Raw genomic sequence first — 15,722 nt, 5'->3', positions numbered from 1 at the left:
TGTTTGTGGTAGATTCATGATTTCAAGCTTATTTAATCAGCTTTAACACTGGAATGAAAAGCAGTTCTCAAATCTGTCTTGCATCAAGGAGCTGGGTCTTTGCAAAAACAAAACATCTTAAACATCAGCAGACCACAAAATTATATGAACTAGCAAGAACAGGGTCTTGCTGCATTTTTTGTCTTGCTTCTGTAAGTTCTTCAAAAACAGGGTCTTCCTGCCAAAGACGTGATGGAAATCATCTGTCTAGGTCAGCCCTCTGCCCTTCTTTCCCTAATGCTGGTAATCCTCATGTGTCCCACTAGAGCAAAGCACTTGCCAGTTGTGCCAGCAGCAAAGCGCAGAGCAGCTCTGCATGCTGCCGATGAAGCAAAAGGGGAAATGACAGAACTTCTTGTTCCTGTTGCACAGGACCATTACAGATTTTTTAAAGCATAAACGGTAATGAGCCTCCGTGTCCTGCATACACTGCCTGTGAAAAGCTCTCAGGAAGAAATAGAATATTGGCAGGTGGGAACCTTAGTCTTTGCTCTTTGCTTTGTTTTGGTCTAATATCTTAGGTTTGGGACATCAACCACCTTTTTGGAGGGTTGAGGCAAGGAGGGGAGACCCTCCTCCCCCCCACAGCCCCTCCGCGCTACTAAAAATGTGTCTGGGGAGTTGAGGTGTTATAAAAATAAGAACATAAATCTACAGCTGATCTGAAAACAAGATAGCATGAGTAAAGAGTTAGATATTGAGGTAGAGGATCAGAATCAAAAGGATGAAAGTCATAGGCTAAATAATTCAGAGAAGCTTCCTGACTGTTGAACCCACTGCAAATGTGACACGTCTCCTGAAAGGAAACAAAGGTCCGTGCCTTGCAACTCTAAAACACCCCTGTAGCAGGTGACAGAAAATATTGAGAGGTGCAGTCCCCTGTGGTGAGAGGACAGGAGATGGGGCAAAGAGTGCTCAACAAGACAGAATATCTGTTTCAGCCCTCAATTATTTTTTGCTCCATATGTTACTTCCTGTGCAGAGCAGTGATAACAAATTAAGAGTTCAATAGCCCCTCTGAGACGTGACAGGATACTACACAGTGAAAAAGTATGAAGCAAGCAGTAATAGCTACTGATATAGGTTTTGACAAACCTAAAAACCCTCATAAAGCTCCACATTTGTCATGGCATGTATCTACGCTGCATTGGTTTCAGCAGTGCTTGGTTCTGCTCAACACCAAAATTTTTCAGATAGTCTGCTGAGGACTTATCTTGTAATGAACGTGCCTGATCTTTAACCCCTGTTTACAGGGCAGGCCAGCACAGATAACAAGGACTGCAATGTTAACACCTGGGTGTTATCAGAACTGCCCAGATGAGCGATGTGCTAGAAATCTTCAAAGAAAAATTACAGTGGTGCCTGGCTTTGTTGCGTGCTCCACACTGCTGGTGCCACACCAGTGCACAAAGAAAAGGCGTTTCTGAGAAGATTAATATAAAGTGTTTGGTAAGATCTGTGTTTTGCTGAAAGAAATATCCAAAGTCCTCTTTCGTCATTTGAGGTTTTGCCAATGTTGTAATCGCATTTCTATCTTCCATGCCCCTCCTGAACACAATTTTTCCTCTGCCACTTGAAAATGGTTTGAAAAGCTAGTGAATCCAATCTCACATGAGCAAAGCAAGCACTGTCACTCCCATTTCATATGAATGGGAAAGGAGGCAAAGAGAAGTGAACCACCTTCCTAAGAAGCTGCTATATAAGAGAAGGTTTTGGACTGAAAAGGCAGGGGACTCTCATTCCTGCTTCCACACCCCTGTCCATCAGCAGTGTGCCTGCCAAGAGACGAGAGCTGCTATTCCCTAGAAGCACAAGGCACACAGCGTGAAGAAAAGCACTGCAGTTGTCCCGTTGCTGCACTTTTCCTTCACCTTGCCGCAGCAACAGCTCTCAAGTTTGCTTTCCTGAACCAAAATGCTGCTGGTAATGAAAGTGAGACTGCAGGATCCACGTGGAACAGGGGGGACAAGTAGGTCTAAATCACAGCTGCTGTTCTATGTATTGGCTAGGAATCAACCCCAAGGAGTCCACTAATCCTGTACAGTTTGTTCACTTCTCCTTACATGCGCAATTTTACTGAATTTTCAAATCCCCATTTGAAAATTATTCCTATTAAAATGTAACTCATTTTCCTACCTCAGAGACTCACTGCTAAAGTAAATGGCAGTCCTTCTCATTCCCCTTTCACAGATGTAATTTCTCCCCATACCATCCCCCCCCTCCAAATCTCAACCCTGTAAAACATTCTGAGGTCCACTGCAGAGGCTGGAATTGTAGGGGAGACACATTTATCTGAACCTCGACAATAAGGCACTTTGAACACCTTCAGTGAGAAATTGCTTTGCAAGGTGCAGCTAATGCAGAATTTAGGAGCAAGCCACAAGCAAGTGAAATGTAAGTTTTCTTTACCTCCATGTCCTGCTAGAGAGAGGTGTCCTCAGGGCAATCTTCCTTCCCCACCCCTTTCTCTCTTATCTGTGGGAAAACTCCAGCCGAGCCAGAGCAAAATCACGCTGCTGTGGAGGCTATGTAATATCCACACTTCTGCTCAGCTTGAAAACTGACAGAGCCCAGTGAGTGGCCCTGCACTACGAACAAGGAAGAAGGGCGGGTGGGTGAGAGGAAGGGAGGGAGGGGAGACGAGAGGAGAGGAGGGGAGGCAAGGCAATCAGAGTTTAAATTTAGACACAAATCTAAACAGATACTGTCCTTCCCAGAGTGCTGTACTCATGAGACAACAAGCAGCAAACTCTGCTGCTGTGCCCAAACTTGGGGACACCACGTGTGCATTTTCTCCCTCACTTTCTATCTCCCCTTCGTATTTCTATCACCCCGTTTATTTATTTATTTGTTTGTTTCTCTTCCCAGTTATGCCTCTGTTTTTCTCTTTTGCTGGCAGTTGCTCCCCAACATCTGCCTCAGTCTCTCCCCTGTTCTCTCTTATCTTTCCAAGTCCGCAGGGTCTCCTCATTGTATTTGAGTCAGATCTTTTCTTTAGCACTGTCCCTTTTCCTCCAATTTCAGTTGCAGTGGAGTTTCTTCAAAGTAGTCTGAGAGGTGGAAAAGGAGCAGAAATCAGGTGGCAATGCATTTGCACAGAAGATATGGCTTTGGTATCTTGGTCCACGGCTGGGACTCCCAGGCACAATATCAGCAGTACTATCATACTGTTGGGTGATTCCCTGAAGACAGACCACAGCTTCACTGAGAAAAGTGCTGCACAAAAGCAGACACAAGCACAGTGTCCCCATGCGAGGTCTCACTGGCTAGCTCTAGTGCAGGACTTGTTCTTTCCATTCCAAATTCATTTCTTACATTACAGGGACAGAAACTGCAGGACATTCATCCCTCTTTTTGAAGGGAAGGGCAGACTTGCACAGTGGAAATGAGAAGCTTCTGTGGAGGTGCAAAAACTCAGATGGGAAAACTAAGCCTCAGGAATGTTTTGCTACGGTTTCCCTTTCCATTCAGACTGCAGTGTTGTAAACTATACATCTTGTTCCTGTTTTAGCAACTGTTTGCACATGCTCCTTCTCAAGAATTTCAGTCCCCACCTCCTGAGAGCAGGGTGGTGCAGAGGAATTTGGAAACACCCCTTTTGTCTTCTGCTTGGCTTCTTTGCCTTTCAAGAGACACAATTTCACGTTGTTGTGCTGGGGGCAGAAAAGGGTTAAAGCATCTTTTCTGAAGGCGATGCATACTTTCCCCTTGCAGTGTTTCACACAAGCCTCTGCTGCGTATGGAGGAAAACACTCCAGAATGAATTTAAATGTGAACATCATCAAATCCCAGATTATTGGTACCAACAAATTGTCTCAATACATTGATTTTTATGGCATACTTAACTTTTGCAGTACTGAATGCTGTAGGACTCCTGCAGTTCCTTAGAAAGTATAGGAATTAGTCAATTTAAATCATGGTCTCATTATCTCCTAAGTTCAATACACAGTGTTGCTCAGTTCTTAGCCAAAAGAATGATGCACTGAGTTACTGCAATCTGGAGGTTAGGCAAGAGGACAAAATAATCTTCTGTTGCTGAAACACTGGATTAGTTGAATCCTCTCTAGTGTAAGCAACCAGCGGATGCTGTAACAAGAACTCGAATAAAATAAAGATTATTATTCTAAAAGGAATACAAAAATGAAATTCCTTCTTGGTTGGAAATCCTGTTCATGTCTTAGAGTTCTGCACAAGTTGGGTGGATAGGAACTGAAACGATGAGAAGCAGGTTAGGGTGGGGAGGGCAAGACACTTTTGGCCACCCATGCATTGCCTGCTGTAGCAGTAGCAGGAGAATTTCATACTCAGGGAATTCCCTATGGTCACAAATGTCACTTTCAAGATGTCTGCATGTAACAGACCACCAAAATTAGGTACCAGTTAGATACCATGGTTGCTTCATTGTGCTCAGTCTGTTTCAGTATTTTCTTTCTGCTTTCAGAGGTTTTACTCTATGGAGGAAACTACTTGGGCCGACAGAAAAGGAAAATGCTAGACAGGGATAGTATCACTTTACCCACACTAATAACGCAAACGGAGTTACAGCTACACCCTCCACACTTCTCCACTCTACTTATTTATGCTCCAAAGTATCTTGTCATGAAGTAAATCTTTTCTGCCGGCAGAATTCCCAAATGCCATTGCTCTGAGCATGGTACATAGTACTCGGTTTATTAATGTTTATTCTTCCTTCCTGAACAAGCAAGGAGAGAAAGGCGCAAAAATATGGTGCATGTTTTTCTCCAGAAAGGAAGACAAGAAGTGTGGATTTGCTCTAGGCTTTCTTTTTTCCTGGGCTGAAAAATACTGAAAGATATGTTACAAACAAATTCACTTGCTTTAACTGCAAGAACCTTCTGAAAAATGTTATTAAGGGAGGTTGTACTGAGGAGCTGAGTGTTTTACATGACGTGTACGTGCAAACGTGAATGTGGAATATTCTGGAGTGTGACCCTCTGTATCTCTGTTTACAGACTTTCTGGGATGTCTATAAGATTCATTTGTTGGTACATGCAAAAGAAATTTCTACATCTGTTCTTCTCAGGAGATAAAAAAACAACAGTCATCACAAATAACATTAAAGCAGACAGATGAACACAAATTTCACTGGGGTGAGAAAATGCTGTGCTTGTGGACCCTGGGGTTTTGCAGCTTCCCAGCTGATTCTTTTTGATACGTGTGAGGCCAAAAGAGCAAGTTCACTTCAGACCAAATGACTGGTGCTCCTGCTATATGCAATCACTCATCTTGGCGTGCCTGAAAAAGACGTAGTATAACTAATTCTGCCATGCTTAGCAATGCCATATATAATAATTGCTGACCTCTTGCTTTTTGGCAATGAATTATGGAGTAAGGGACATCTCTACGATACTAAATCAATAGAAAGGACATGTGGGGACATGGCAGTTCTTTCTTCAGAGGCCACTCTGGAAGGAAAGCTTTGGAGGGCAACTGAAATTTTGACTCAGATATTTCACACAGAATCACAGAATGGCCAGGGTTGGAAGGGACCTCAAGGATCATGAATCTCTAACCCTCCTGCCACATGCAGGGCCACCAACCTCCCTATTTAATACTAGACCAGGCTGCCCAGGGCCCCATCCAGTCTGGCCTTGAAGTCACAAGTATTTGTGTCCCCATAGCTGGTTTGTTTGGGTGTGTCAATGTGGGCACTGAATCTGGGAAGGTGTGTTTGTGAGGGTGGTGAATTAGGTGAGGGTGGAGGGAGCTGTGGGTTTCTGCAAAATAGATTGAATCTCTGTCTTTGGTTAAAATACTTGTTTAGAGTTTATTAGAACATGAATGTCAGTACCATTATCTGAGATTGTTTTGTCCATCTATGTGTTCAAAGTGGGCTGGTGATACCCACACCATTCTCCAGAATTTATATTATTAAACAGCAGCTGTTACCAGTTGAGTTTTTGACTCTACTGAAACGGAGGCCTCAACCTTTCTTGATTCCTCTCAAGCAATTTAATTCTCAACTGAAAAATAAAGGGGATGGGGTGGCCACAGAAAAAAAAAAAAAGAAAGAAAAAAAAAAAAAAAGAACTTGCATTTCAAAGAGCAATCAACTCTAAAAGCCAGCATCCTGTTTTGGGCGGGGTTCATACATCAACTCCTGTGACAAAAGCAAGCTCACAGGAAGTGAACGTGAACAGCATTTTCTATGGGAAACTCGCTTTTTGAACCCACCGTTCTGCTGGCTGCATTCTGAAATATCTCCTCCTGCTAACCCTGCCCTCGCCTCTCACCATTAAACTAATGCTGCAAACGCTCAGCCTCACCCTCCCCTTCAGGGAGTTATCGGCAGGAAATGAAGTCAGTTGGAACGCTTTGTACTATCGATATTTTTTGCTCTAATTCTGCAGCTGCAGCGAGGCACATCTGAGCACACACGCACACACGCTCACGTGCGACCATGCGCTCGTACACACAGACTCACGTGCCACACATTATACACCCCTGGGAGCTGAGGTTAATGGGCATGTTCCGTTACCAAAGATACTTGATTAAAATGAAGGGGCATGGATAATAAGGGGCACTCACTGCTAACATCATGGTTCTGTACAAATTAGTCAAGCTCCTTAAGTTCCAGGATCTGGTCAAAAAGCCTGTTCCTAAACAGAGGCAACTTAGAAAAACATGGTATTTTATAGGATTAATTTCATCTGCAGTGCCTTGCCCCCGTGGTTCTGCTCTTAGGAAGAAGATCACATTGAAGTTCACCACCCCCACTTACACCAGGCAACCTAGGAATGCTGAGTGGTGTACAGGAGGCTAGCATCACCTTTTGCAGCACTTGAATTTCTTCAGAGAGCTCTACTTTCACTGCTGATCCATTTGACTTTAGAAAACAAATTTAACAGGGTACAATATGGCATAGCTGCATCACATTCTATTAATACAGCGATGTGACAAATAGCAGCAGCAGCTATTGCTGGCCTGTTTCTAGACTGAAGGGTTCTTCACCCGTTACTAGCTCTAATGTCCTACAAGACCTGATAGAAACACAAAGTTATACTCAGAACAGGATTGCTAACACAGGGTCTCTGGTATCTGTGCTGGATAAAACAATGGTTTTTACTACATCATTCCCAAGCCAATCCTGCTGCACATCTCAGCATCACAGAAAGCAGTGTCACACTTGCCCTCTAACCAGGTTCCTCAGCAGGCAGTCCAAGCTCTGAGTCAATAGCAAGATTTTCTGACTGAAAACAAAACAACATTTCTGCTTCTTAGCAGGTTACACACAGAGCAAGCTTGCATTGCCACACTCTGTGTAGCAGCTGTTAAAAAGATAGAAGGACTTCTTGCTGAATGGTGGGCCAGTGCTATGTTCACTTCACCTCTCTTTTGAAATATATACAGACAAAAGGGGCAGAAACTAAATGCAATTTGGCAACTTTGAGGACAAGAACGAATAAATGCATTAGGCACAAGCACAAAATACCTTTTTGTGTTCAGTAAAATTCTGTGTGGTGTGAAATTTCTTAACAGTAGCTGTACTGCACTGTCCGGCAGGGCTGGTGTTTTCTTAGGTTGATAACTAACTAACATTTTTAGAAACAATTTGCATGCTGGGACTCATGTGGCACCCAGTGCCGGCGCTTCAAAGCACTGAGTACTTCAGGTTTGCCAGAGCTGACTCAGAGGTCGATGCCTTCTGTCAAATGCAGCGGCGAGCGACTTTAATCACTCTGGCTGTCATTTGGATGCAGAGAGCTGGCCTGGCTCACAAATCAAGCACTATTCAGGACCAGACTGCATGGCCCGAAAGCGTTATCTGCACAAAGAAAGGTTTCTGTTCATGGAGAGACTGCATGATCTAGACAGGAAGCCTGGCCCAGTTCCCAGCTAGGCTTCATCTGAAGAGAAAACTTGCCCAGCCCATCAAATAACCATACTATCTCAGTGAAGCTGGCTCGGGGCAAAAGCAGCTATGAAGAGGGCAGCTGGAGCATGATGAAACACTGGACAGGGTGGAGCCCTCACTGACTTTCTGGTTAAAATATACCTTCTCCAGAGACATGGCCCCCAGATCTATCTTCCAACCGATGATATGTAAACTACACTAAAATCACAGTTTTTTCACTACCTGGCCAACACCTGGAGGGAGTAAGTTGGCTCAATTACGGTAAGATTTTACTGTTTATTTGGCAGTTTTGCTGATGTAAACGAGAACATAAGTTGAAAAGGGGAACTAGTGGCTAGCAATACTTTTCTGAATTTGTTATGCAAGGGTCCTGGATGCCCCTAGACACACTGCATTACAACAGAGAGAATCCTTCTCCTTTCTGAGATCTATCTGAGGAAGTGAAAGAGGCCTGGATGTTTACTTCAGATAACATTGCTTCAGAGCAAGCAAAAGGAGTTAAAGACTGCTTTCTTCACCCTACAGATTCACCCAACAGCCATCCAAGAAGAAGTGGGCCTGTACAAGCCCCCTTCATTCAGTGCAGTATGCAAGGCAGTCTATATGCTGGTGTGTATTGCCCACAGTGAAAAGTACTCAGCCTAATAAATCCTGCTCTCTGCAGCACAGAGAGCCAACACTACTCGTGTCAACAAATGCTGCTCAGGGATATACGCTGACTGGATGCAGCCCAAATCCCCCAAGAGGGCTGTAAGCAGGTGTGCTTGCTGGCCTCTGCAAGCACTGTGAGCAGGGTTGGGCAGCAGCACCCCATTGTGGCTGCTCACAGGGAGGGCTGCAGGACACTGCAGGAGAGGAAAAACTTGCATTGCAGTGCAGTGGTACTGTCTGGGGAGAACCTCCAGTAATGTACACTCTACTGCTGAAGTACAGACAGCCACATTTGGCAAATACATTCTGCTAATAAATGTAAACTCTGTAGCATCTAAGCTTCCACCTTTATGCATTTTCTTTTTTTGAGGAAAAAAAAAAAAAAAGAAAAAAAAAAACCCAACTCCATCATCTCTTTTATCTCCTTTCCTTTCTATCCTTTCTCACTTTCTGACATCTCTTTTTTCCTGTACTGACTCCACCAACCACCTCCCTTTTGTTCCCTATGACACTGTCCTGTTCCCCAACAAAATCACCATGCACCCATTCTCACCCCCCCCCCCCCCACCCTCCCCTACCACTTGATCCTTTAGCTGCAGTGGGGAGAAGATGAACCCTTCCCTCTAGTTCTCAGAAGGCAGAACTGCTGTGAAAAAGAAAAGTGCATATATATATATATGTTGGTGGAAAAAGAGGAAGAAATATCTCTCCTTCAGCTTGCAAAATCTCTAAGAAAAAGAGCTTGTTGCTCATCTATAAATCCTCATCTATAAATCCTAAACTAAACAGATTAGGAACTCTAGATCATTTTTGTCCCTCTTTTCCATACTATTTTCACTTCTGCAGAACAGTTGCAGTCATTTTCAACAAATTTCACTCTTGCCCCTCCTCCAAATGTAGCTCATAACCCTATCTATATAAAAGCATTCTTTCAGGCAGCCTTCTTTTCCCTCATACTAGCTTCTTTTCTTGTGTTTTCTCTTCAGCGCTTTGCCCTGAGATAGAACTTGCTCTAAATCAGAGGCACGGGTGTGCTACGCTGTGCTAGGCTCTGCTGTGCTACGGCAGAGCAGGTTTCTCCCGAGCACTGCCAGGAGAGGGCAGCAGTGGAAGACTCCGTGTTTCAGCGTTTCCATTTCCCTAGAGGGATGCCACTGTCTGCTTTCTGGAAGTGAGAGGAACACTGAAGGAAAAACAGTTTTATTCTGCCTGTACACAGCTACAAGACAGTACATAAATGGACCCGCGGTTTATTTTTCTTCGAGATGAGATGGCTTACCTGAGTTCAGCCCAATGAATGACTCCTCCGGCATACAGCGTCACTTCCACAGGCCTGTCAGTTCATTGGCCTGGCAGCCCACAGCCGGATCCTTTTCACATACCCACAGCCTCAGCTGGTGCCTGGATACACACGTGCCATATGAAGAGATACTTGCGGACGGATGTCATGTGAGAAGCATGCATGGTGAGAAAGAAGCCTTGATTGCAGCCCTGAACATGTAACATAACACCTTCCGTTAATACGGGTAAAGCTAAAGGAAAACTCTTGGCATATCAACTTCTGGGAGATTGAAAGTCTGCCTGTTTTAATGTGGCTTTTGGGGTTTGCCTAGAAGGGCTCTGGGATGTTGAGGTGATCCTATTGCAAACAAAACTCTTGGAGAAAAGGCTTTTGCAGTATTCATAGGAGGGCTCACCCTTTCTTTTCTGTAAGGCTGATCTTTGGCAGATTCCATCCGAGCAGAATATTCTATTCTCGGCATTGTTACCTGGATGATTTTAGCTGTAAATTCACCTTTGCATACCGCTGGATCTTGGGCTAGCAACGGACCCATCAAGCTCTGTCAGAGACTTGAATGTGGAAAAGAACCGAAAAGGCTGGCCATGGCATGCTTCATGCTTTGTTGCACTCCTGTTCTACTCCTTCATTTGCACCAGGCATGCTGCAAGGTGCAAGAATAACAGAATATTTCTCGAACGGGCTCGAAATCAATATCTGAGGTATAGAAACTTGTCATTTTTTGCTGCTGACCTCAGTTGATGCTCCCGCAAACCCGGTAACTGTGGCACTGAGTCAACGTCGGTTTCTCTACCACAGGCTGCCCCACACACAGCGTAGACACACTCGATTAAGATTGAAGCGGAGCGAGGCGCCCCTCCGCATCTCGTAAATGTGATTGGCAGAAAGTTCCGGCGAGGCCTTTCATTGGCTGTCGGATCACCGTGGTCCCACCCCCCCCTCCCCGCTCCTCCCGACGGCGAGCCTGGGCTGTCAGAGTTGTTTACCACCTCCGGCAGCCGACGCGCTCGGCCCCGCCTCCCGTCATCTCCCATTGGCTGAGAGTCGAGCAAATTGGCTTCGATTGGCGGAGAGCAGAGTGACGCGCTCCACCTCGCGCCGGGTTGCAGTCCGTCGCCGCGTCGCTCGCGATAGACTGTGGCGTCGGTGGCTGCTGCGGTGCGCAATGGTGTTGTTGGCGCTCCTGTGCGCGGCCGCGCTGGCGGTGTCGGCCCGCGGATCCATCCCTCCGCCCGAGGAGGCGGCGCGCATGGCGCGCTTCGTGTTGCACAACTGCGACTGGGGCGCGCTGGCCACGCTCTCCGCGCAGGAAGGGCTGCGCGGTCGCCCCTTCGCCAACATCTTCTCCATCAGCGACGGCGTCCCGGGGCCCGGCGGCGGCAGCGGCGTCCCCTATCTGTACCTGACCGACATGGAGATCTCCGTGCAGGACCTGGAGGTGAGCGGGCGACTGCGTGTGTCTGCGGCTCAGCTATTGCTCTGATGCGTTAAAATAGTTTGTGCGTCTCAGTGGTGCTGATAGCCTGATTTATGTGGTATATAAGCTGCTAGCCAGCCATTTCCTTCGCTGAGTTCCTGACATAGGTTTATCGCGCAACCGTGGGGCGGTCACGTGGAGGGAGGCAGCTGATAGCGGATAGTGCTGACTAATGGTGAGTCAGCGCTCTTCGCAGTTAAGCAACTTCCTCAGAAAACTGAAAATGTGGTATAACTTGTTCTCGTGAAGGTACACAGCCCTCTTATCTTACCGTCTGCTTTTCAGATCAATTCGAATGCCTCCCTAACTGTGTCTTTGGCACAGACTCCATACTGCAAGAAGCACAGATATGATCCTCAGAATCCCCTCTGCGCCCACATCATCTTCTGTGGGAGCATTGTAAAGGTAAGCCGTGGGAAGTTTGCGCTGGATCTGCTTGGAAACTGAAATGTCCACGATGAAAATGTCCAAGTTCATGCTTTGCTCATGTCTTATAAAAGTGTGCTCAGGCACTGGAATGGCCTGCCTAGGGAGGTGGTGGAGTCGCCATCCCTAGAAGCGTTCAAGAGGCATCTAGATGAAGAGCTACGAGATATGGTTTAGTAGCTTGTGGTAGCAATGGTGATGGGAGGACAGTTGGACTAGGTGATCTTGTAGGTCCTTTCCAACCTTGTGATTCTATGATTATGATCAGTTAGGTTCTTTGGCGCAGCTGCTTTGATACATGCATGACCAAAACTTTATTGAATTACATATTAATCCAAGCTGTAAAGCTACAAGCATTAGCCATAGAAAAAGTTTACTGTCTCACCTGGTGCTGTTGCTGCCATAGAAGGAATTTAGAACTGTGTGTGTTATTCATAGTAGATCTTAATCCCATTATTAAGGGTAATTGGTGTGGATGGGGACTAATCACTGGTGTCTTTTATGTGATAGCCTGAATTTATATTTGGTGTTTTCATACTTCAGATTACATTGCACTCTAGCAATCCTTGAATTGCCTTCATGAAGTTTGTCATCAATACTGGAACTATTTTAATTCCAGTACCATTTATTCTAAATGCTTTTGTACTGTATCCAAAACTCTTGCTGATCTGACCCTTTAAACATTTGCACATCAAGTAGTCAAAGGTTTTACCTTCCTTTCTCTTGTAGATTTTGTTATTTCATGGTGTGTGTGTGTGTGTGTGTGTGCTTGAATGCATCCAAACACTGTTTGGTTTGTGGGTATCCCTGATTGAGCAGGTGTAGAGGAGGTGAAATTACACCTAAAACATGGTCTTCTCATAACGCAGCAGGGATACTTCTCTGTTTTGTGATTTTTTTTTTTTTTTTTTTTTTTTTTTTTTCTGTTCCAAATAACATCGAAGATCATGGTGTATACTGTTGCTGCTTACTGATTTGAAGAATCATATCTAATTTGATAATTTACATATCATTACAAATCTATCATTACTAGGATTGAAAACAAAACACTTTCCAGCCTTGGTTTTAGGCTCTTATTCGGTTTTTATTCTTCATAGAATATCAATCCCACTTAAGTATTAATGCCAAAGACACTTAATTTTTTCTCCCTGGCTTTTGTCCAGTCAGGTTGTGCACACTTTAAATCTTGAAGAACATGGAGAAAATCTGAAAAAAAAAAAAAAAAAAAAAAAAAATCTGTCTCCAAAAACATCATTCCGGATTACATACTGAAAGCTAGAATTCAGACAATGCTTCAAGAAACAATTTCACATGAAGATTTCATTCTGAAAATGGATAGTTAACGTACCTATTTGTTTTTCTGTTAAAAAGTAAAAGCTGATGTCTTAATTCATACCAACATCATTCTGTTGTCTTTTAATAACAAAAGCAAAGCTTTGTACCTCATTATTCTGCTATTTATTCACTGTCTCTCTAGTAAGAACTTTAAGTATCTACTTAAGATACTTTAACAGATGTCTGTGAACTTGGATAATTTTCATCTCTAAAATAAAGTTTTTCTTTGTCCACAGTGTAGGGTGTGGTTTTATCCAGTTGTCTTTAGACAGATCAGTGTCAGGTTGGATAGAGTCTTTACATCAGAGTGAGATCAATACTTTTTTTCAAATCTGTCAGCCTGCATACTCCTCTAGAGAACAGTAGAAAGACTTCATCTAATGTCAATGAAGTACTTTCTTGCTCTTGCTTACTTTAAAACACCCTTTTGATTTAGTATTGAAAGCAACTCCCTTGGAGCATTTGCCTGTCTCATGTACACCATCCTGAAGATAAGTAGATTCTGCCACAAGTAATGAGCACTTTGGGGCAAAATATGGCTAAATGAAGAAGAGCACTCTGTAGTCAGAAGTGTGTTTTAGATAATATTTGTCTTCCTTGTCTCTGTCTTAATATTTTGCTGGCTGTTGTTCAGGTGAATGACTCAGAAGCAGCCTTAGCGAAAAAGGCATTATTCACTCGGCACCCTGAGATGGAAGATTGGCCTAAGGATCATAACTGGTTCTTTGCCAAATTCAACATCACCAATATTTGGGTTCTGGACTACTTCGGTGGACTGAAAATTGTGACACCAGAAGAATATTTCAATGTCAAGCCTTTGTAAGTACTTAAGTTTGCACTATATTTGGAAGCTGTAATGTTTCTTATTAACAGTGTGTATTACTCATGTCTGCTTTTTTAATATACATTTTTCTTATTTCCGTAAGTAGTCTACTGGATGCAGTATCTCAAATTGTAAGATATGTTTGATTGGGGACCCACCTACCTAAGGAAAACAAGCATAGTATCTATAATTAACTCTCTATGGATAACTGCACTTCAGCTTAAAAGAGGTTTCTTGGGATAACTCCTGCAGAGTGAGCACAGTCACTATCCTTTATTTGGGATAATTGCAAGGCAAGTTAGGTTTTGGTCTAATAGTTAAACATAGACTGTTAAGCATTTGTGAAGCTCTATCAACAGGATTGTAGCAATAATGCATTGGTTTTAAATCTTTTGTCATAATACTGAAGTATAATATATTAATAATTAATAAATACAAAATATATTTACTGTATGTGTTGTCAGATACATTTTAGCACAGTCAACAAACACACATACTATTTCACTTTTGTTCCTTGTAGGCAGAGGAAGATCCTTGGTGATGCTGACAGTACAAATGGATTACTTTGGATGACTGCTCCATGAAAGATTTTCTATGTGTAGTAGAGCTGAGTTAATGCAAAAAATTCTTACACCTTGCATTGTTAATAAGCTGGTGTAATCCTTCTGAAGCACTTGCAAATTCACACTATCTAACCGATTTAATCATGCCATGCTCAAAATCCTTTGTGCGTAAGCCATAACTAAATGTTGTTCAGTGGACACAAACCTGGAGTGTTATTTCTCTTAATAGTCCATATTGCTGTGTTTACTAGAAAGTAAAGGATTAGTCTGGTTCTAAACTTTCAGTGCCTTAGTTAAATCATTTCTGTTTGTAGGCACTCTCCAATTCTTTTTAATACCACTTCACTTGGCAGTGGTATTAAAAATACCGCTTTATCTGACACAGCACTACAGGGTGGCTCAGCTGACTGTGGAGTGGAAAGCCTTGCTTATATTGCAACGACAGATGATATATTGAGTTCTAAATTTTTCTTTCAACACCTGTACACTCACAATTTGAGCTGTTTTTCTGTTAACCATGTTTTTCTGCTAACCCTGATTGGATTTATGGAAATTGTATGTGTACTTCAGGCTCAGGGTGAGTTCTTGGTAAGTCTTTGTCTAGTAGTGGTTATATGCCATGATTCTTTTAAAAAAGTAATAGTAGTAGTGAAAGTACCTGGCTGTGATACATGAAGAACAGTGGCTTGTAAATCCAATGACACTGATACAAAAAGAAGATGTTTACTGACTTGAGTTTTGAAATCTTTGGCTTTGCATTCTGATCAAATGACAATGTAGCAGCTTTTACTACTTTCAGTAGTAGAATTTGGTAGATTTTTTTGTTTTGGAAGCCTAATACAGCAATTTTAAGTCTGTAATCTGAGAGTGAGAAAGAAACTAATACAGTACGCAACAGATGATTTGTCAACTGTAGAGAATGAAAAGTAATGAAAAGTGTTGAAAGTTTAATTCTGTTTCATAAAATAAGCCCTACACAAAAAAAGTAGAACATCTTTTTATATCCTGTCACATCTCCCACGTGCGTGGTTCACAAATATTCAAAAGTGGTTACGAACAATTAATTTATTTTACCCCAAGCCAATATTACCTGCTCGACATAGTGAAGAATGTGAAAATGTAGAATCCTTAGAGGTAGATCCACGTATTAGAATAGTGAAATTGATCACTTCCAATTATCTCTACATAGTTACTGCGTCATTATACTACTGCTCATCTTGTATGGGAAAGAT

General features: G+C 43.1%; 1 protein-coding gene across 1 annotated transcript; it reads left to right on the top strand.

Annotated features, from left to right (window-relative positions):
- Window positions 1-11,031: 11,031 nt before the first annotated feature.
- CREG1 (cellular repressor of E1A stimulated genes 1) lies at window positions 11,032-13,927 on the top strand (the record flags this gene model as incomplete). Its single annotated transcript, XM_079543273.1, has 3 exons — window positions 11,032-11,304; window positions 11,629-11,748; window positions 13,739-13,927. The coding sequence occupies 3 exons, from the start codon at window positions 11,032-11,034 to the stop codon at window positions 13,925-13,927; spliced, it is 582 nt and encodes a 193-aa protein (XP_079399399.1).
- Between the last annotated feature and the right edge of the window lie 1,795 nt (window positions 13,928-15,722).

This window comes from Tetrao urogallus (genome assembly GCF_951394365.1).
Source record: "Tetrao urogallus genome assembly, chromosome: 1".
Classification (NCBI taxonomy): Eukaryota; Metazoa; Chordata; class Aves; order Galliformes; family Phasianidae; genus Tetrao; species Tetrao urogallus.
This window is presented reverse-complemented; position numbering and strand designations above follow the sequence as displayed.